The 20,280-nt window shown below is 58.6% G+C and overlaps 3 protein-coding genes across 6 annotated transcripts; 2 read left to right on the forward strand and 1 right to left on the reverse strand.

Moving 5' to 3' along the window:
• Window positions 1-92: 92 nt before the first annotated feature.
• On the reverse strand, window positions 93-8,135 carry LOC105491439 (exocyst complex component 3 like 1). Of its 2 annotated transcripts, XM_011757907.3 has the most exons (16): window positions 7,984-8,135; window positions 6,892-7,002; window positions 5,658-6,186; window positions 5,316-5,368; window positions 4,724-4,884; window positions 4,424-4,643; window positions 2,926-3,538; window positions 2,730-2,847; window positions 2,467-2,592; window positions 2,265-2,365; window positions 1,945-2,055; window positions 1,065-1,194; window positions 837-959; window positions 601-756; window positions 385-509; window positions 93-303 (listed from the first exon to the last, which is right to left on the reverse strand). In XM_011757907.3, exons 4-16 carry the CDS (start codon window positions 5,359-5,361, stop codon window positions 93-95), a joined length of 2,241 nt encoding a protein of 746 aa, XP_011756209.2. In that variant the 5' UTR covers window positions 5,362-5,368; window positions 5,658-6,186; window positions 6,892-7,002; window positions 7,984-8,135. The 2 variants fall into 2 exon arrangements, with proteins under 2 accessions (XP_011756209.2, XP_070940828.1); XM_071084727.1 differs by lacking the exons at window positions 93-303; window positions 385-509 and having other exon boundaries at window positions 619-756; window positions 1,065-1,172; window positions 4,724-4,899; window positions 5,316-6,186.
• LOC105491436 (E2F transcription factor 4) lies at window positions 7,833-14,874 on the forward strand. Of its 2 annotated transcripts, XM_011757897.3 has the most exons (11): window positions 7,904-8,041; window positions 8,167-8,356; window positions 8,445-8,550; window positions 8,689-8,850; window positions 9,158-9,201; window positions 10,359-10,420; window positions 10,642-10,942; window positions 11,754-11,978; window positions 13,568-13,615; window positions 13,836-13,880; window positions 13,977-14,874. In XM_011757897.3, the coding sequence occupies exons 2-11, from the start codon at window positions 8,221-8,223 to the stop codon at window positions 14,090-14,092; spliced, it is 1,245 nt and encodes a 414-aa protein (XP_011756199.1). In that variant the 5' UTR covers window positions 7,904-8,041; window positions 8,167-8,220; the 3' UTR covers window positions 14,093-14,874. The 2 variants fall into 2 exon arrangements, with proteins under 2 accessions (XP_011756198.1, XP_011756199.1); XM_011757896.2 differs by lacking the exon at window positions 8,167-8,356 and having other exon boundaries at window positions 7,833-8,041; window positions 8,441-8,550.
• Window positions 14,875-15,061: 187 nt separating this feature from the next.
• LOC105491435 (engulfment and cell motility 3) lies at window positions 15,062-19,647 on the forward strand. 2 transcript variants are annotated; one of them, XM_011757894.3, is made up of 20 exons: window positions 15,062-15,368; window positions 15,517-15,557; window positions 15,640-15,712; window positions 15,907-15,957; window positions 16,147-16,316; window positions 16,406-16,505; window positions 16,611-16,762; window positions 16,844-16,922; window positions 17,022-17,072; window positions 17,157-17,279; window positions 17,378-17,509; window positions 17,613-17,714; window positions 17,812-17,920; window positions 18,033-18,169; window positions 18,263-18,426; window positions 18,528-18,640; window positions 18,742-18,846; window positions 18,950-19,032; window positions 19,120-19,206; window positions 19,288-19,647. In XM_011757894.3, the coding sequence occupies exons 1-20, from the start codon at window positions 15,291-15,293 to the stop codon at window positions 19,498-19,500; spliced, it is 2,163 nt and encodes a 720-aa protein (XP_011756196.2). In that variant the 5' UTR covers window positions 15,062-15,290; the 3' UTR covers window positions 19,501-19,647. The 2 variants fall into 2 exon arrangements, with proteins under 2 accessions (XP_011756196.2, XP_011756197.1); XM_011757895.3 differs by having other exon boundaries at window positions 15,067-15,147.
• The last annotated feature ends 633 nt before the right edge of the window (window positions 19,648-20,280 follow it).

A 20,280-nucleotide genomic window follows, 5' to 3' on the forward strand; every position in this document is an offset into this window, starting at 1 on the left:
ACTGTGCAAGGATTCCCTGAACCCTCGTGGGCACTTTTATTCCATCCCACCTTCCCCAACACACACACACTCAGGCGTCCGGGAGCCGTGGTTTATTCTGAGAGCAGCCGGGCTCGGGCGCAGGACCCCGAGGGCAGGCAGGAGGCCGGCGCGGGTGCTGGGGCGGGCACGAGGCTGAAGAGGGCGCGGCGGCTAGCGCGGGGCGAGGGCGGCAGCGCAGCCTGAAGCGAGCTGAGAGCAGCCAGTTGCTGCTCCCGGGACAAGTCACCGCGCAGGCCCAAGAGGGCGGAGACGTGGTCCTCGCTGCAGGGGCACCAAGGAGGCGTGTCAGCCCCGTTCTCCCCGCCCTCCGGCTTCTCCTCCCTCCTGGACCCCCGTCCGCACCTCACGTCGGGAAACTGTTGCTGCAGGCCAGCCACCTCCAGGCCCAGCAGCGCGGGGTCGCGGAGGTTTAGCAGCTCTCTCAGGGCAAGCAGCACCGGCGCGCAGTGCGCGTTCTCCTCCAGGCCCTGAGCACGTCGGGGTAGGGTCTCGCGCCAGCCCTCGTCTCCCACCCAACCACTGAGACTCCCGCCCGTCTGCCCGCCAAGAAGCTCTCACCAAACCGAGGAAAAGCTGCTGAAGCTGGGCAGCATCGTGCCGCAGGCGCTCGGCCGCCTGGGTCCTCTCGTCCGCTCCGCGGCACACCAGGCGGCCTTGCATCAGCGCGCGCAGGTACTGGAGCACCACGGCGCGCTCGGCCTCAGCCAGTAGCAGCTGCGGGGAGGCAATCAGGTGGGTGCAGGTCGCCTCTCTCACCCGCGCCGCCCCTTCCCCAGCCTTTTCCCCCAACACACCTGAACCGTGGGGTTCCGCACGCGCCCGAAGTCCCGGCAGAAGCGCCCCGTCCGTTCGCACACACTTTCCAGCAGCTCAGGGCTCGACAGCCACTGGCGCGAGGGCAGGTCCGCGAACAGGGGCTGGGGAAATGATCCAGACCTGGCATTGCCGCGGAGACCTCCATTGTACGCTGTACCGCCACCTCTCCACCTCCTTCTCCCATCCTGACCTGAAGGAGGCCTCACCTGGAGCTCCACCTGCAGCGCCTCCAACACCAGGCGGCAGATCCTCCTCTGTAACTTGTCCAGCGCAGCTTCCACCGGAGCCAAGGCCCCTGAAGGCGCCCCTTCCAGCTGCAGGGCAGACACTGAGGAGCTGGACCGAGCAAAACTACGGCTTCAGGACCAAGGCCAAGGCCCGCATGGCCCTCGGTGGTCCAGCCCCTCCGGCGCCACCTTGTGGGGCAAGTGTTGATAGGAGAGAGCGAGAACAGCGGCTCCCTGCACTTCTGGTCTCAGGCATGGACCAGGGCTGGGAGGCGGCGCTCGGCGAGCTACAAAGGACACAGCCCAGCGGGGACCTGCCTCTAATTCGCGGTGCGACCTTGAGCAAAACATTCTTTCTGTTTGTGTTTCCTCATTCGTAAAGGGAGGGAACTATCCCAGTGAGGAGGGAGTAAAAATCATCACTAACTTGTTTTCCTTGCCCCCACCAAAAAGAACATACCACCCAAGAGGAAGGGAGTGTGTGTGTGTGTGTGTGTGTGTACACACAGCTGTAACCCCAGATATTACTGGCACAGAGTAGGGCCTTGAAATATTCGCTGGACGAATGAGCAATTGACATCATGTGCCAGGCACTATGGTAGGCACTTGACATGTTATCTCATGTGATTCTCGGAACATTCCATTAGTACCCACATAATACTAATGAGAAAAGTGAGATTCAGAGAGATTAGGTAACCCATCCAAGGTCACATAACTAGTAATTAGCAGAACTAGAATTGGAACCCCAGGGCGATGTGAGTCCAAAGTCCCTAGTGTCCTAGTGTGGGCTGGGCCCATACACAATAGGTACTCAATAGGGGGTTAGTGAAGGTGGGGTTCCCCGGGAGCCTTCTGGTACCTGAGTGCTGACTGGTGGTTGAGGGCGGCCAGTAGGTAGGGCACGTAATGAGGGACCATTGCTTTTCCCCTGAGGTGGTCTCTGGAGAATCGGATCAGAGCGTCACTGAAGCTGCAATGGGCAGAGGTGGCTCCTGGACTTGCTGCTATGCTGGCAGCCCCACAGCCCCAGTCCCTGGTACTCCTGTCCCATCTCCAAGATACCCAAGTCCTTGTTTGAAAGAGCCCTTTCCCTGTGATATGTCTTATTCACACAGAGTCCCTTTCGGCTGCCTGGGGAGCAGGGATAGGGATCAGGAATGGGTCAGTGTCTCGACAGACCTCCTCAGGAATATGCCCAGTTCTGACAGTGCCATGCCATGCACTCGCTGTTGTAGTGACTCACTGACCAGGCTGGCCACACGAATGTTCTCTTCCAGGATCTGCAGGCAGAAATGAGCAGCCATCAGCAAAGCCTCCCTCCTTTCTCTCCTCCCCATTGCCCCATGGAGGGTGCCTGCCTGTCTGGCCACTTCCCACCTACCTGCAGCACGATGGCTGGCATTGGTGAGTAATAGGAGCCAGACGGGTCCGTGTTGGGCCCCTGCTCCCGGCCCCACTCAGCTACCTCCCCATCCAGTGCATTCTGCAGCCACTGGGACACGCTTGCCTGGAGGGAGGGGCCAGGGGCAAAGGAATGTAGCAGGGATCTGACCCTGCCGGAGATGGGTAGACATTCCACTCTGCAGATAAAGGCCCCACAGCAGATGCATAGGACTGCTCTGGACCTTTGCCTCAACTACTCACCTGGACGTTGGCCACAAATGTTGCCTCCAGCTGCTCAATGTTCTCCAAGGTCAGGAGGGGCTCCAGCTGCGACACATCAGCCTCAGGCCCCAACTCCAGGCTCCCCATCATTTCCTGCCTGGAGATGGGTGGCCTGGTGTCACACCAAGTCCCCAGCCTCTGATCCCCCACATCCCGCCGCCCCAAAGGCACTGACCCCAGGTATACATGCAGTGCCCAGTGCAGCAAGGCGAAGGCATCCGCAGCTTCCAGCTCAGGCCCTGCAAGGAGGTGCTGCAGGCTGCGGCGCAGACCGCTATGCAGTGTGTGGGCCCATAGCTGGACCACATTGTACTGCGGTGGGCAGCAAGGCGCTACTAGTGCCTCAGCTGTGGCCAACTCAACTGGCAGGGCCACTCGCAGAGCCTCCAGCCACCCTGGTAGGGCCCCTGGCGCAGGCAGCAGAGGTGACCCAAAGTGGGTCTGCTCCAGGCCCTCCTGTAGTGCCCTCAGACAGCGCTGCCGCCAGTCCCGGGGGACCTGGCCCAGGGGGGTTGTTCGTCCAGTCTCCACCTCCGCCACACGCACAGCAGCCACCAGCAGGGCTGGGTCCTCCCGTGCCAGCTTCCCTGCGGCCCCTGCAGCTGCTTCCACAGCCTGGCCCAGTGCCTCGAACAGAAGGTCCAGCCCCTGGAAGACTGGCAACTCCAGGCCCCCCAGGGGTGCCCACGTATCCTCTCGCAGCTGCTCCAGCTCCCGAAGGCTCATATATGCCTCCAAGAACTGTTGGGCATCAATCAGGGTCTGTGTGTGGGCCACTGCAGCTGGCACTAATGAGAGTGGAAAGGAGATGGCCCTGGGTCTCAGCCTTCCCACCGCCTCAATGTGTACGGCAGGGGATACTGAGGCCCAGGGCTGGGGTGATGTATAAAATATTTAATAACCAGTAGAGTAGAGTAAGCTGGGCACAGTGGCTCATGCCTGTAATCCCAGCACTTCGGGAGGCCAAGGTGGGCAGATCACTTGAGGTCAGGAGTTTGAGACCAGCCTGGCCAACATGGTGAAATCTCATCTCTACTAAAAATACAAAAATTAGACAGGCATAGCGGCCTGTAATCCCAGCTACTTGCGAGACTGAGGCAGGAGGATCGCTTGAACCTGGGATATGGAGGTTGCAGTGAACTGAGATCGCACCACTGCACTCCAGCCTGGGCGACAGAGTGAGACTGTCTCAAAAACAAAACAAAACAAAAAATGAACAAAAAACCATAAATACATTAAAAAAAATAACCAGTAGAGTACTGGCCAATCTAAGAGGATCTTGGCAATGTCCTGGTGGGCCAGAGGTCAACCCATGAGCTCATGGAACATGAGGAAGCTGAGGATCCCAGAGGGAAGGCAGGGGAGATCGGGGGGTCCTGCCAGTACTCACTCAGCCACTCTGTAGGGAAAAGTTTCAATATACTGATAACCAGGTAGCCAGAGTCATGTGACTGGGTGTCCGTCCTGACTCAAGCATCCCACATGTGGGAATCCCAGGATGAGTTGATTTGCACCCTGCCTCGTAGGCCATGGGAAGCCCGGGCTACTCTCTGGGAGGTCCCTGGTGTGCCCCTCTATGCAGTTCCCCATCTAGTGCCCCAGCCCCTTCATTAGGGATGGGTGTTTGTGGACTGACTATTGGAGGCTGAGGCCCAGGGTCCCTGCACGCTCACCTGCCCGCAGCCGAGGCAGCAAGTGAGACATGGCCTGCAGTTGCTTGTACTGGGCAACCCGCTCCCGTAGAGGCTGCAGAGTCCGTAAGGCCTGGGACATGCCCTGGAGCAACCCACGGGCCTGGCTCAGGGCCTCCCGGGTTCCCTGCACCGCCTCAATGGCCTGGGCCAGCTGCCACACACCAGTCTGCACGCCTTCCAGGTATGACTGCACCACTGACTGTGGAGAGATGGAGCCAGTGAGACCAGGCCAGCCCTGCAGCACAGTCCCAGCACCGGCACCCCCCACCCCATGCCTACCTTGAGGCGTGCTTCCAGGGAGCAGGTACGCTGCACCTCGCGGCTGCGGTACTGGCCTAGCCTGGCCAGCTGCTCCGGCCGGTAGAAGATGCCCGAGGCCCACTTAAGCGCTGCACCCCGAGCCAGCTGCTCTGCCCGCTCCTGCTCCGGCCACTCAGGCCCTGGGCAGGAAGAGCCTGGGCAGCCGTGTAGTTAGGGAAGGAGGGCCCAGTGCCCCCAGTCCCAGCTTTCTTATTTATTTCTTTGTTTGTTTATTGAGACGGAGTCTCGCTCTGTTGCCCAGGCTGGAGTGCAGTGGTGCAATCTCGGTTCCCTGCAACCTCTGCCTCCCAGGTTCAAGTGATTCTCCTGCCTCAGCCTCCCGAGGAGCTGGGATTATAGGCGTGCGCCATCACCCCCAGCTAGTTTTTGTATTTTTAGTAGAGACAGGGTTTCACTATATTGGCCAGGTTGGTTTCGAGCTCCTGACCTCAGGTCATCCGCCCATCTTGACCTCCCAAAGTGTTGGGATTACAGGCGTGAGCCACTGCGCCCAGCCAGTCCCATCTTTGTTGCCATCATTCCTCCCCCAGTCCACCCAGAAGGTTCATACCAGGGGACAACTCCAGCTGCATCTCATCCTTGGCTGCTGAGTCCATTGCCGGCCTGGAGGAGCCAGAGCTGAGGTGGGCCCGGGGCAAGCAGGCAGAGTAGATGCCCCTCTGAGCTGCTGCCTCTGTCTAAGCCCTTCTGGGAAGGAGGAAGGAGGTTCTTCCTGGCCCTCTCAGGAAGTGAGAGGGAGGGGGTGTGATGCGGAGGGCACCTGGGAGGCTTTGCCTGCTAGGTTTCCCAGGCGTGCCTACTGCAGATGTCAAGCGAGTCAGGGTGGGCACAGGCCTCCACTGGACCCTGGTCCTGCTCTGAGCTGCACAGGACAGTTTGATACAAAACTTACCAGATTTGATCAGGCGTCCAGTTCTCCCTCCACAAATGACCTTGGCCTTGAGAACAGCCCTCTCCCCCGATGCAGCTGGGCACGCCTGCCACTTGCTCACAGGGCCTGGGCAACTCCAGCTGACTCCAGTGTGCAGCTGAATTCCTCTCCCCAAAGAAATCTCTCTCCCACTCCCCAGCCCAGAAGCCCCTTCTTCCCACCAAAGCTCCTCCCTCCCCAAGGCCATCAACAGAAAGGAAGGAAGCTGAGTCGCTGGCATTTTATTCCCAACAGGAAAGAGTGTCTGCACGGAGGGTGGGGAGGGCTGGGCGACACTTCCCTGAGGGGTGGAGGGGTGGGGTGTAATTGTATTCAACCAGTCTTGACCAGCCCACCCAGAACCTCTTAGTGCTCAGGAGAGGAGACAGGGATTTGCTAGACTTGGCCTCAAGCTGGGGTGGTGGGCAGGGTGTGTAGATATGGATGCAGACGACATCAACAGCACAGGATGAAAACTGTGTTGGTCAGTCTCCGAGGAGGATGTGTACCTCTGTGGAGGAGTGAGAGGTGGCAGGCTGTTGTGAAGAGGGGTGTGGTGGGGGATGGCAGGAGAGGGTCATGAAAGCTGTGTTTTTTTTTGTTTTGTTTTAGACAGGGTCTCGATCTGTCACCAAGGCTGGAGTACAGTGGCACCATCATAGCTCACGGCAGCCTTCTGGGCTCAAGTGATCTGCCTGCCTCAGCCTCCCAAAGTGTTGGGATTACAGGCGTGAGTCACCGCAACTGGGCAGCTGTGTTTATCTTGAGAGTTACAGGGAGCCAGGGAAGGGACTATAAGGTGGTAATAATTTAGTGGATGTTCAGTCCACCACCCAAATCCACCCTTCAGGACAGAAGTGCTCATTCTCCAGCTGCCAGGAGTATAGGCTGCTGAGATCAATATTGGGGTGCAAAAGCATGGTACCATCACGTGAACATAAACTCTTCAGAAGTGCTACCCCAATTTCAGAGATCCTAGTGGCATAGGCTGAGGCCTATAATATAATTGCATCTGCCCAATTCTGCTTGTCTTACTCCCTTAAAGGTGTGGATCCTGACCAGGTGTGATGGCTCACGCTGTCATCCCAGCATTGTGGGAGGCTGAGGTCTGAGGATCGCTTGAGCCCATGAGTTCGAGACTAGCCTGGGCAATATAGTGAGACTCTCATCTCTACAAAAACTAAAAATAAATGAGCCAGGCATGGTGTGTGCATACCTGTGGTCCCAGCTACTTGGGAGGCTGAGGTGGGAGAATCGCTTGGGCCCAGGAAGCTGAGATGGCATTGATCTTGCCACTGCACTCCAGCCTGGGCAACAGAGTGAGATCCTGTCTCAAAAAAAAAAAAAAAAAAAGAAGTGTGGATCCCCAACAAACTTGCTGCAAAACCCTGTCTCGAGTCCCATTTCCCATAGAACCTGACCTAAAAGAAACAATAATAAATAGTAACAATGTTAAAAGTAACAAAATGACCCTAGCAAACTTTCCTACATGCCAGAAATGACTCTGAGTGCTTTACTGATATATACACATAGGTAAATACGTTTGCATTGGCTGAAGTGTATATAACCCCATAGTCTCTGAGCACTGTAGCGGGAGGACAAGATGAGCGAAAGATGAGGCTAGGACCATGGATGGAGAGAGGTGGACAAGGTAGATATAGTTAGTGCTTGCTGTTTGGCAGGAAGTGAGGGACAGGAATAGATGGGGTGACCCCAAGACAGTAGGGGAACCTTTAGGAACATTTTTGATGTGGCAGTAAAATGAGTTTGAAATATAAAAGAATAAATAAAGAGAAAAAAATTAAAAAGGAACTGATTTGAGGGAACAGATTGGATTAGTCAGGTAGTGTGGTCTTGTCTCCCGAGATGGGGACTGGGCAGAGTTAGTGATGTTGGGGCAGATTGGCAAGGAAAGTTCCAATGGCATCCCTTTCTCTACTGCCAGGGCTGCCCACTGACGCCCTCCTCATTCCTCCCTAACTTCATCCCAACTCCCGGTCTACCCAGGTAGTTTTCGTCTTATTCGGCGGCTGGACATTTGCTAATGGTCCCTGAAGTTTTGCGGTTGCACCCACAGACAGCAATAGCGCCGCGTTCCCTGGAAGACGCACGGGGCGGAAGCGGAAGCAGCAACGCTGGCTCCGGCTGCCGGACGGCCAGGAACGGAAGCGGAAGTGGCGGCGGCGCCGGCCTGGCCTGGCCTGGCTGAGGGGAGGCGGCGGGCGGACGCGATGGCGGAGGCCGGGCCGCAGGCGCCGCCGCCCCCGGGCACTCCAAGCCGGCACGAAAAGAGCCTGGGACTACTCACCACCAAGTTCGTGTCTCTTCTGCAGGAGGCCAAGGACGGCGTGCTTGACCTCAAGCTGGTGCGGCCCGGGCTAAGGGGCGACAAGGGAGGATGGTGGACCAGGCCTGGGCCGGTAGCGGGAACCCCGGGGGCGGCCCAGCTGGGTCCTCCGAGAGCCGGCCGCCATCGTGTGCTTTCTCACAGGAGAGAAGCCGGGGAATGTTTCATTCATTCGGCCGAGGCCATTGAGCTACAGCTATGGGCCAGGCTCGGGGCTCCAGGTGTTCGTCCTCGTGGCCCTTCCTGGCTGGCGAGGAGAAGAGCTGCCTATGGGACAGAGCTGCGGGCCTGAGCTGCAGTAGCGCCTGGCAGGCACTACAGGGTTGGAATCCAGGTTACTCCCTTCCCAGACCACGTCTCAGGGTGGCTGGGGGTACACCCGAGAGTGGGGCTGAGCATTCTCCACTCTGTCTGCCAGGCAGCTGACACCCTAGCTGTACGCCAGAAGCGGCGGATTTACGACATTACCAATGTTTTGGAAGGTATCGGGCTGATCGAGAAAAAGTCCAAGAACAGCATCCAGTGGAAGTGAGTGGGGATAGTGGGAGGGTAGTAGAGTCTCCCACCCAGAAGTGTCGGGTGTGGGGTGGAGGGTGCCAAAGAAGGCAGGGGCCGTGGGACTCAGAGTTCTCAGCAGTCCCTCTCAGCCCCACTCCCTGGGCTCAGGGGTGTGGGGCCTGGCTGCAATACCCGGGAGATTGCCGACAAGCTGATTGAGCTCAAGGCAGAGATCGAGGAGCTGCAGCAGCGGGAGCAAGAACTAGACCAGCACAAGGTGTGGGTGCAGCAGAGCATCCGGAACGTCACAGAGGACGTGCAGAACAGCTGATATCCTCCTGGCGGTCCCTCCTGGGGGGAGTGGGCAAGGGGCCCTCTGGTTCAACTTGCCCTGGGCAAGCTGCCTGTTCTCTTGGGAGCTTGTCTTGTAGCCCCTGGCCATGGCCCAGCCTCAGGCTCCCTCCTCAGAGCCTCTCCCCTTCCAGTCTTAGCCTGTGATCCCTCCCCCAGTGGACCTGAGTCCCCAGAACTTTCTCTGAGGGGCCTGTGTGTCAGACCTTGGCTAAAGAATTGGGTCTTTTTTGTAGTCTGCCATCTGTCACCATAGGGCATCGGCCGTTCTCCTTAACCCTCACACTTTGGCCTACGTCACTCATGAGGACATCTGCAGATGCTTTGCTGGTGAGCAGAGCCTGGGTAGGGGTGAGGGGGTGGGCTGGGCTCAACCAAATCCCTGAGCACTGGGCTCAGTGTCTCAGGAGAGTTCCGTCTCTTAAGAGGGTTTCTGGGGCCTGCTCAGAGAGGAACCAGGGAGGGTAAGTCTTCTGTCTGAGTGTCACTGGGACCCTGTGGAGGTCAGCTATACCAAGAGGGTACAGGAATTCTGGAGTGGGTTCCTGGGTCTGTTCCCAACTGTACTGTTTCCTGGATTTGGCTTCTTGGGTATGATAGAGGTACAAGGGGGAGAAAGGGAGAGAGGATATGTGTGTATTTGCTTGTGTGCAGGCTCTTACATGCAGGGCATGGGGGTGCCCACCTCCAACTTGTTAAATTGCATTGTGAATGCAGGATATGTTCCTTTTTTTTCTTTCTTTTTTTTTTTTTTTTAAAAAGAGACAGGGTCTTGCTGTGTTGCCCAGGCTGGTCTTGAACTCCTGAGCTCAAGCTGTCTTCCCCGCTCAACCCCCTAAAGTGCTGGGATTATAAGCGTGAGCCACTGTGCCCCGCTGATGTGTTTCTTCTCCATCATGTATCCTCCTGACTGGTCATGGGAAAGGGATGTTGGCCTTGGCTAGAATACCTTCACCTAGGGAACAGCCATCGGTAGAAGAGTGAGGTGCCTGTCATCCAGGCTGGAGTGCAGTGGCCGGATCTCAGCTCACTGCAAGCTCCGCCTCCCGGGTTCACGCCATTCTCCTGCCTCAGCCTCCCGAGTAGCTGGGACTACAGGCGCCCGCCACCTCGCCCGGCTAGTTTTTTTGTATTTTTTAGTAGAGACGGGGTTTCACTGGGTTCGCCAGGATGGTCTCGATCTCCTGACCTTGTGATCCGCCCGTCTCGGCCTCCCAAAGTGCTGGGATTACAGGCTTGAGCCACCGCGCCCGGCGGCCAGTGATATTTGACTCCACATACTTGAACCCAGATTTCCTGGTTACTGACTCTGGGCTCTCAGGAAGAGAAGAGCTTTAGCTCTGCCCGGCCACTATGGGGAATGGGTGAGGTCCACTGTCTAGTCCCTCAGAGACCATGATCTCCTGCCTTGCTCCAAAAGACAGGCACCTCTGTTCCCAGCTCAGATTGAGCCCATGGGCTCTGACCCATTCTCCATGTCATTCTAGGAGATACCCTCTTGGCCATCCGGGCCCCATCAGGCACCAGCCTGGAGGTGCCCATCCCAGAGGTGGGTGCTTAGCCCAGGCAGGCGGGGTCAGCTGAGGGCGGGTGCTGGCTGTGGAGACTGATAAGTCCCGGGTGGGGCAGGTAGGGGAGGCCTGGAGTTTGGGGTTATCTAGGAGGATGGGCATCCTGGGTGGGAGAGGACACTGGTCCTGACAGAGTCAGGCAGGAGCCAAGCCTGCTTCCAATTCTACCCATCTCCCATCCCTTACCACCCATCTCTAGGGTCTCAATGGGCAGAAGAAGTACCAGATTCACCTGAAGAGTGTGAGTGGTCCCATTGAGGTTCTGCTGGTGAACAAGGAGGCATGGAGCTCACCCCCTGTGGCTGTGCCTGTGCCACCACCTGAAGATCTGCTCCAGAACCCACCTGCTGTTTCCACGCCTCCACCTCTGCCGAAGCCTGCCCTAGCCCAGTCCCAATCCCAGGAAGCCTCACGTCCAAATAGTCCTCAGCTCACTCCCACTCCTGTCCCCGGCAGCGCAGAAGTCCAGGGAATGGCTGGCCCAGCAGCTGAGATCACAGGTGAGGCACCATGGGAGCTTGTGACAGAGGCCCAAGAGGCAGTATCTCTGTGTTGTGAAACACCACACTCAGAGTTGGAAGAGACCCTTCAAGATGGGGATTGTCTTTTTCCTGACCTCCACCTAGCCTTCCCTTGCTATGGTAATGAATGAGCCTTTTTTTTTTTAAATTGAGACGGTGTCTCACTGTGTCCCCCAGGCTGGAGTGTGCAGTGGCGCAATCTTGGCTCACTGCAACGTCCGCCTCCCGAGCTCAAGAAATTTTCCTGTCTTAGCCTCCCGAGTAGCTGGGATTACAGGCACCCACCACCACACGCAGCTAGCTAATTCTTGTACTTTTAGTGGAGACGGGGTTTCACCATGTTGGCCAGGCTGGTTTCGAACTCCTGACCTCAAATGATCCGCCTGCCTCGGCCTCCCAAAGTGCTGGGATTACAGGCTTGAACCACCATGCCCGCCTGAATGGGCCCTTTTTAATAGGGAACCTCTGACTGTGGGAAGAGACATTGCTGGTGGCAGTTTTCTCCCCCAGATCCACATCCACTGGTGTCTCAATTGCCCTGGTAGCCTGTCTTGAAGTACGGCCACAGCAGACATGTTGACCACGAGTCTCTTTCTGTAGGTCTTATGTTCCTGTCTGTCTCCTGTAGTGACAAATTTTAGGTTACTTCCTCGGGGGTGACTGGCAATGCCTAATTCTCCTTGGCTCTGGAAACCAGGCTTGGGTCCTCCTGGGTCTGGGTTCCAGCACAGCCAGGTTTAACAACCTTTTCTTGACCTTGTGTGACTGGGTTTGGGGGCTATCATTGCAGTGAGTGGCGGCCCTGGAACTGATAGCAAGGACAGTGGTGAGCTCAGTTCACTCCCACTGGGCCCAACAGCACTGGACACCCGGCCACTGCAGTCTTCTGCCCTGCTGGACAGCAGCAGCAGCAGCAGCAGTAGCAGCAGCAGCAGCAGCAGCAGTAACAGCAGCAGTTTATCTGGACCCAACCCTTCTACCTCCTTTGAGCCCATCAAGGCAGACCCCACAGGTGGTGAGTACCTGCCCCCTAGGGGCAGAGAGAGAGAGTCTAGCCTCAGTCCAGTCCTAGGTCAGAAACAATGGGGATGGAACCCAGCTCTCCCGTCAACCCTGTCGGACACGAGAGCTCTCTGCCAGCACCTCTGGGTCAGTGCTGGAGCCCCCTCTAGTACCCCATCCTAGGCTAACACAGAACTCCCTGCCCTCTCTCAAGCCCTTTCCTGCCACCCATTGGAGCACCGCCTCACTAATTGACACTTCTCTGTATCACTCTTTCTCATCTTCTCTGTCTCCTTTCTGTCTGGACTCCTTGAAAAAGTAATCTCCACTCATTGGTCTCCTAGTCACCTTTCAAGTTGCAGCAGTCACTCCCCCAGCCCCAGTGTTACAGCAGTGTCACTCTTGAGAAGCTACCAAAGGCCTGCCGAGCCCAGCAGCCTCCAGCCTGTTTTGCTAGTGCTCTCTTGGTCCGTGTCAATATTCTTTCCTCTTTTGGCATAATTATGCCAGCTCTTGGCTCTCTTGTCTCACTGGCTTCTTGAACTCTTCCTGGCATGTCCTTAAACATTGCTGTTTTTGAGGGCTGTGTCCCATTCCACTCCTGGAGAGGGCTGTAGCTCTGGGTGAATGAATCCCCAGCCTCCGCCTGGCCTAGATCTTTTCCCGATATGCACTTTGGTGTCCACCTGCCGTCCTCTGTACATCCAATGGACACTTTATTCCTGCATGTCCTCGACTGAACTTAGTTTCTCCCTGAAGCTTGCTTTCCACCTCTGCACACCCTAGCGTCGGCCCTATTTATCCAGGCCTGATCCTTGGCTCTCACTCTTAGTTCCAGCTCCTTCTCCCTCCTCCTTCTGCTGCCCACCCCATGCCAGCTAAGCGAGGTCTGTCCCAGATGTCCTCTCCTATCCCCTGGTATCCTCAGCACTCAGGATGACCCCTGGCCACCTCTGTCCTGGATTCTTCAGCATCTTTCTCTTTACCCTGACTGACAGACTAATCTTTCTGAAATGCAGGCCTGACAGAAAAATGTGGCATTTCTCTGTTTGCAAAAGTACCTTTAATGACTCCCTGAGGGCCACCAGATAAGATCTGAACTCCTGAGCCTGGCATGTGAAATCCCTCATGGTCCTCTCTGGTTGCATTTTCTTCTGCTTCCCCTGTGTCCTCCTGGCCAGAGGTTTGTAGTGGAGTCATCACCCTGTAGCGCCACCACCTCTGCCTGGTGACCTGACCCAGGGTCTGGTCTCTGAGTCTTGCACAGAGCAGATGCTCAGCAAGGGTGGGACAGATGGGGTACCTTCCATCAGACAGGGGGTGCATGCTGAGCCCAGAAAGACGCTTCTGTGACCTTTCTGAGTTAGAAAAGCTGTACCAATCACTTGCAGTGGGCCTTTGGTGCCCTGGGCTCAGCACTGAGGAATTCAGGTTTAGCAAGTGAGGCCAACAGACAGTGCCAGCTTGGCCTAGGCAGGGCCTACTACATCTCAGCTGTGTGGAGCCTCAGGGTGGGTGGTATAGGATCCGAGGAAGCCACGGGGCTGTAGTGGTGCCAGGTTGGACCTCTTGTGTCCTGAGCATGGCTTTCTTGTTTTTCAGTTTTGGAACTCCCCAAAGAGCTGTCAGAAATCTTTGATCCCACACGAGGTAGGCTGCTGCATTCCTCCCTGGGGGTAGGGGTAAGGGACACAGCTCATTGGGTCCTACAGCTGTTTTCTTGCCCTTTTGAGGACCTTGTGGTGGCGCTTATGGTAACTGGGGCAAAGGGTGAAGTTCCTGATGGGCAGGTGGGGTTCCCTTTCCTGGGCTTTGGTAGCTGGAGAGTTGGGAGCTGGAATGTTAGTAACTGAGCTCCCTCCATTCCCAGAGTGCATGAGCTCGGAGCTGCTGGAGGAGTTGATGTCCTCAGAAGGTGGGTGGCCCTGGAAGGTGGGAGTGGTTGTGGGCAGGGGTTGGGCTGCTGCTAGGGGAGCCCTGGCCCAGGGCCTGAGACTAGTGCTCTCTGCAGTGTTTGCCCCGCTGCTCCGTCTTTCTCCACCCCCCGGAGACCACGATTATATCTACAACCTGGACGAGAGTGAAGGTGTCTGTGACCTCTTTGATGTGCCTGTTCTCAACCTCTGACTGACAGGGACATGCCCTGTGTGGCTGGGACCCAGACTGTCTGACCTGGGGGTTGCCTGGGGACCTACCCCATCCGACCCCTACACAGCTTGAGAGCCACAGACGCCTGGCTTCTCCAGCCTCCCCTCACCACACAGTTCTGGCCACAGCTCCGGCTCCTGTGCTGGCACTTCTGTGCTTGCAGAGCAGGGGAACGGAATCAGCCCCCATCACCGTGGAGCCAAAGTGTTTGCTTCTCCCTTTCTGCAGCCTTCCCCAGCCCAGGCTCGGCTGCCACCCAGTGGCACAGAACCGAGGAGCTGCCATCGCCCCCCCATAGGGCAGCTTGTCCAGCCTCACTGTCTTGCTCCTGCCAGCTACTTCCCCTAGGAGTGAAGGGTGGCATGGAACTGGGCACGTGCCAGCACTGCCCCTAGCTTCCTTCGCTGTCCCCCACCCCCTGACCCTCCAGCTCCTCCTGGCCCTCTCACGTGCCCCCTTCTGCTGGGCCTTTAGCCCTAGAACCTGCAGGTGGTGGGGGTGGCTACCAAGAAGGAACAGAGGTCTCAGGAGGAGTCTGGGTGGTCCAGCCCTGAGGATTGACCCCACCTCCTGCTGCCCCATATCCTATTTTCATTTCTGCTTATTCATTTACCCTCATTTAGAGCCATTTGCAGAGATTTAGAAAGATTTACAGTAACGAATGGATTCCTATATAAAGATTATTTTTATACTTTTTGCAGCAAAAGGAAATTGTAATATTTGTACAGTGTCCAAGTGAATAAAAACCGTGCCTAAGGCTAGCTCTGATGTGGTTCTTTCGGGACCCTCCTTGGGACTGTGCTGGATTGGCAGTGTGACTGGGTGGGTCACCTTGCTGGAACCGGGGGTGTGGGGCGGCCTCCGGCAGCCTGCCCTCCCCGCCCCCACCTGCTGCACGTAGGTGTGGGGCGGGGACGCCTCGGCGGGGCGGGGCAGGCGGGGCGGGGCAGGCAGAGCCGTCCTACCTTCCTATCCCCGGACTCCAACCCGGAACTAACCTCGGCTCTCATGGGAAGGCCGCACTGCATGGCCAGGTCAGTCTGGGCCGCGAGTGCGGGACACCAAGGTCAGGTCTCGGAAAGAGGGAGGACCTCCTTGTCCCCAGGGGCCCCAAGCCAGGTGTGCCCTTGGCCGGAGGTGCACGGTCTCCGAAAAGTGCAGGTGCCCCGGCTGGACCATGACGCCTCCGCGGAACGTGGTGAAGATTGCCATCCAGATGCGTGACGCCATCCCGCAGCTCATCCAGCTGGACCAGGTCACCTGGCTGGTCCCGCCTCCATCTGCCCCGCGGCCCCACCTCCCAGTAGCCCCCTGGCCCTCGGGGCAGCCCGCCCCACCCCTCCCCCCAGGCTCCTCCCCATCCCTCCCTGCCCCAGCCGCGAGAATGACCGCTCCACTTGCAGGCGAAGCCCCTGGCCGCTGTGCTGAAGGAGGTGTGCGACGCGTGAGTGCTGCCGGGCCAGGGCCTCTGGAGGGCGGGAGGGCGGGTGGACAGGCTCAGCCTCGCTGAGCCTCGTGCCCCGCAGGTGGAGCCTGACGCACTCTGAGCGCTACGCCCTGCAGTTTGCGGATGGGCACAGGAGATACATCACTGAGAATGTGAGTACCCTCTCCCCCGCCCCACCCTCCGCCTTCCGACCCCGCTAACCCACCTGGCCCCGATATCTCTGGCTCTTCATCCCACTACCGGAGCGCGATATTTTACTGACCCCCAGCTGCCCTCACCGACACCCCAGCTGATCAGTCCTCGGTGCCCTCCCTGACCTCGCTGCCCTTTCTGCTGTCTTCTCCAGAACCGCGCGGAGATCAAGAATGGCAGCATCCTGTGCCTCAGCACGGCCCCAGTAATCCCCCTCGCGGCCTGCCTACCCCATCCCTGCCCCTTTGCCCCAGGTCCGGAGGCCCCTACCCCAGAGGCCGCCGCCCCAGACCTGCCTTGAGCCACCTAGTTGACACCCGGGGCCGCACACTTCCAGGTCCCACCCTTACTGTGCCCAACCTCTTCACCTCTGTTCCTGCTTCGTTCCTGCCAGGACCTTGAGGCTGAGCAGCTCTTGGGTGGGCTGCAGAGTGACAGTCGTGAAGGGCGCCGGGAAGCCCTGAGACACCTCGTCCCTCTGGCCTCGGACATGACCTTTGCCAGGGAGGTCATCAGCCGTAATGGGCTCCAGAGACTAGGCACCATCATTGAGGATGGGGACGAGTGAGCACAGGGATGTGTGGGCTGGGGGAGATGGTGGGGCTTTCTGGTCCTGATCTGGTCCTGCTCAGCCCCAGATGTCCCCCCTCCAGCCTAGGAGAGGTGCTGGCCCTCAGCCTGAGGGCCTTCTTGGAGCTCATGGAGCATGGCGTGGTGTCCTGGGAGACACTGAGCATCCCCTTTGTGAGGAAGGTGGGTGGGCTTTCCTAGGGCAGCGGGTGGGGGCAGTGGAGCAGTGAGGCAGTGGTAGACCCGGGTTCCATGGGGGTGAGGTGGTGACACCCCCACCCCTTACAGGTGGTGTGCTACGTGAACATGAACCTCATGGACGCCTCCGTGCCACCCCTGGCCCTTGGGCTGCTGGAGAGTGTGACCTTGAGCAGCCCAGCCCTGGGCCAGCTGGTCAAGAGTGAGGTGCCCTTGGATAGGCTGCTGGTGCACCTACAAGTGTAAGCCTCTGGGGCTGGGGTCCAGATGTGGGGAGCAGGGCTGGAGCCTGAATGTTCCACTGAGCCCTCTTCTTGCCATAGGATGAACCAGCAACTGCAAACCAAGGCCATGGCCCTGCTGACAGCCTTGCTGCAGGGGGCCAGCCCTGTAGAACGCAAGGTTAGTGTCGATCAGTGGCTGGATGTGGACAGCACCTGGTAGGCACCGCCCCACCCTAGGGCTAAATAATCTAAGCCCCCTTTCTATCTACCCCCTCAGCACATGCTTGACTATCTCTGGCAGAGGAACCTTCGCCAGTTCATCTATAAGGTAGGAGGTGGTGGGCCAGGGGCACCTCTCTGCCCCTCCCTCCCAGTGAGCCCTTGCTCAAACCTGGGTCTGGCTGTCCTGCAGAACATCATCCACAGTGCAGCACCAATGGGCGACGAGATGGCTCATCACCTGTATGTACTGCAGGCCCTCACGCTGGGGCTGCTGGAGCCGCGTATGCGCACGCCCCTGGACCCCTACAGCCAGGTGTGTGTCTTTAGTGGGGACAAGGCGGGGGTGGCTTGGAGTTTGGCCTTGAATCTATAATATTGATCCCTTCCCCTGCCACCCGACACTGACCCCAGGAGCAGCGGGAGCAGCTGCAGGTCCTACGCCAGGCTGCCTTCGAGGTGGAGGGGGAGTCCTCGGGTACCGGGCTGAGTGCTGACCGTCGCCGTTCCCTCTGTGCCCGAGAGTTCCGCAAACTGGGCTTCTCTGTGAGTATCCCCCCTACCCAACTCCCCAACCCTGCCTCAGCCCAGGGCTGTTGTTCCGGGGGGCTATGACCCTTCTTGAACTGCCTGTGCCCACTTCCCCCAGAACAGCAACCCAGCGCAGGACCTGGAGCGCGTGCCCCCCGGTCTACTGGCCCTGGATAACATGTTGTACTTCTCCAGAAATGCACCCAGCGCGTACAGCCGGGTTGGTGACAGGGTAGGGTGGGGGGTGGCAGCATCCCCCAGGCAGGGTCCCCATGGGCTTAGCTGTGACACCTTGCCCCATTCTCTGCCCCCTCCAGTTTGTGTTAGAGAACAGCAGCCGCGAGGACAAGCACGAGTGCCCCTTTGCCCGGGGCAGTATCCAGCTGACGGTGCTGCTGTGTGAGCTGCTCCACGTTGGGGAGCCCTGTGAGTGGCCGGGACTGGGCACAGCATGGCTAAGAGCAGGGGACGGAAGGGCAGAGAGGGCCAGGGGCTGCATGCACTTTCTCCCTGAGCCCCTCCTGCCCCCCCGCTCCAGGCTCTGAGACAGCCCAGGACTTCTCACCCATGTTCTTCGGCCAAGACCAGAGCTTCCACGAGCTCTTCTGTGTGGGTATCCAGCTGTTGAATAAGACCTGGAAGGAGATGCGGGCCACACAGGAGGACTTCGACAAGGTGGGTGGGGTGGGAGCTGGGAGGCCTGGGCCAGGGCAGGGGGCTGATCTGGGTACAGAGCTCAGGCCCTGAGCTGAGCTTGGGCGGCCCCAGGTCATGCAGGTGGTGCGGGAGCAGCTGGCCCGCACTCTGGCCCTGAAGCCCACCTCCCTGGAGCTCTTCCGAACCAAGGTGAATGCGCTCACATACGGGGAGGTGCTGCGGCTGCGGCAGACCGAACGGCTGCACCAAGAGGGCACACTGGCTCCCCCTATACTGTGAGTTTGCGGGGATGGATCTTCAGTCCTAGCCCCACCTTCCCTGGTGCCCCCTGGGCTACTCCCCAAGTCAGATGTGCTCAGTGACACCCCTCTATCAGGGAGCTGCGGGAGAAGCTGAAGCCAGAGCTCATGGGCCTGATCCGCCAGCAGCGCTTGCTCCGCCTCTGTGAGGGGACGCTCTTCCGCAAGATCAGCAGCCGGCGGCGCCAGGGTCTCTGAGTGGGCATGGGTGGGGGGCAGAGGGCAGGCAGAGGGCAGCTGGCTTGGTGTCAGGACCTCTCAGCACTCTGGCCCTCTTCCTTTTCTCCACAGACAAGCTGTGGTTCTGCTGCCTGTCCCCCAACCACAAGCTGCTGCAGTACGGAGACATGGAGGAGGGCGCCAGCCCGCCTACCCTGGAGAGTCTACCTGAGCAACGTAAGGCGGGCAGGGGCGGGGGCCAGACACCTGCTCTCCCCAGACCTCCTTGGGCCCCGGGGCTGCCGGGGCCGCAGTGCTCAGCCCAGCCTTCTTCCTGCAGTCCCTGTGGCCGACATGAGGGCACTCCTGACAGGCAAGGACTGCCCCCATGTCCGGGAGAAGGGCTCCGGGAAGCAGAACAAGGTGTGTACAGCAGGCCAGGGGCTCCTTCCCACCCGCCTCTGCCTGCCCTGTCCTCTGCTCAGTGTCCCCGCTCCCTTGCTTCCCCAGGACCTCTATGAGTTGGCCTTCTCGATCAGCTATGACCGCGGGGAGGAGGAGGCATACCTCAACTTCATTGCCCCCTCCAAGCGGGAGGTGAGTGTCCGCCAGGCTGAGGTCAGCAGGTGGGCAGGGGAGGCAGATGGGCAGACCCTCATGGCTCTGTGCCACCCCCAGTTCTACCTGTGGACAGACGGGCTCAGTGCCTTGCTGGGCAGTCCCATGAGCAGCGAGCAGACACGGCTGGACCTGGAGCAGCTGCTGACCATGGAGACCAAGCTGCGTCTGCTGGAGCTGGAGAACGTGCCCATCCCTGAGCAGCCACCCCCTGTGCCCCCACCCCCCACCAACTTCAACTTCTGCTATGACTGCAGCATCGCTGAACCTTGACAATGTGCCTGGCCACGGGCCACAGCTGCGGCCACTGCAGCAGCCATGAAGGGCGGAGGGCAGAGGAGTGCAGGCACCCTGGCCAGCAGAGACTGCTGCAGAAATAAAGTCTGCTTGGCTTTTGGGATATGTTGAGCCAGCTCTGAACCTTGTGGGCTGAGCCTGTGACAGTGACAGTGACAGTCTTCCCCTTCTGCCTTCAAACTTAGCTGGTGGATAAGATGGGGCATCAGGCCAGGCCACAAACTTTGACAGCTGCGGTTGAGGGGCTGGTGTTTTGAAGCAGGTGGGGAGAGGATGGGACTGCTGCCCTTCTCCAAGATGAGTCCTCAGCCTCCCTCCATGCTGGGCCTGCGGGGAGGGCTGGCCTGTGGTCTGGGGGTACCTGCCAAGGGAGAGGCTGGGCTGCCAGCCTGCTGCAGGAGAAGCGGCAGGGCAGGAGGCACTGCTCCAAATGGATGCCTTCCTGGACAGCATTAACAGGGGCATAGTCTGGGAGCCATCTCCAGAAGGCTCCTGACAGTCTGACCTCAGTCCTCAAGCTTGCATGGCCCTGCCTGGTATCCTTTGTAGGACTTGGAGGTCTCTGGTGAGAGGCCTGAAGGGAGAGAGGCAGAAGGGCAGGCTCAAGATCCCCAGGCCAGTGGGAGGATGTGGGCTGATTCTGACAAGAGCCACTTCTGTGCAGGAAGCCCCGGATTCTGATTAAAACCTAACTTAGGGCCTGGCTTGGCTCACGCCTATAATCCCAGCACTGTGGGATGCTGGGGCAGGCCAATC

This window comes from Macaca nemestrina, chromosome 18 (assembly GCF_043159975.1).
Source record: "Macaca nemestrina isolate mMacNem1 chromosome 18, mMacNem.hap1, whole genome shotgun sequence".
Classification (NCBI taxonomy): Eukaryota; Metazoa; Chordata; class Mammalia; order Primates; family Cercopithecidae; genus Macaca; species Macaca nemestrina.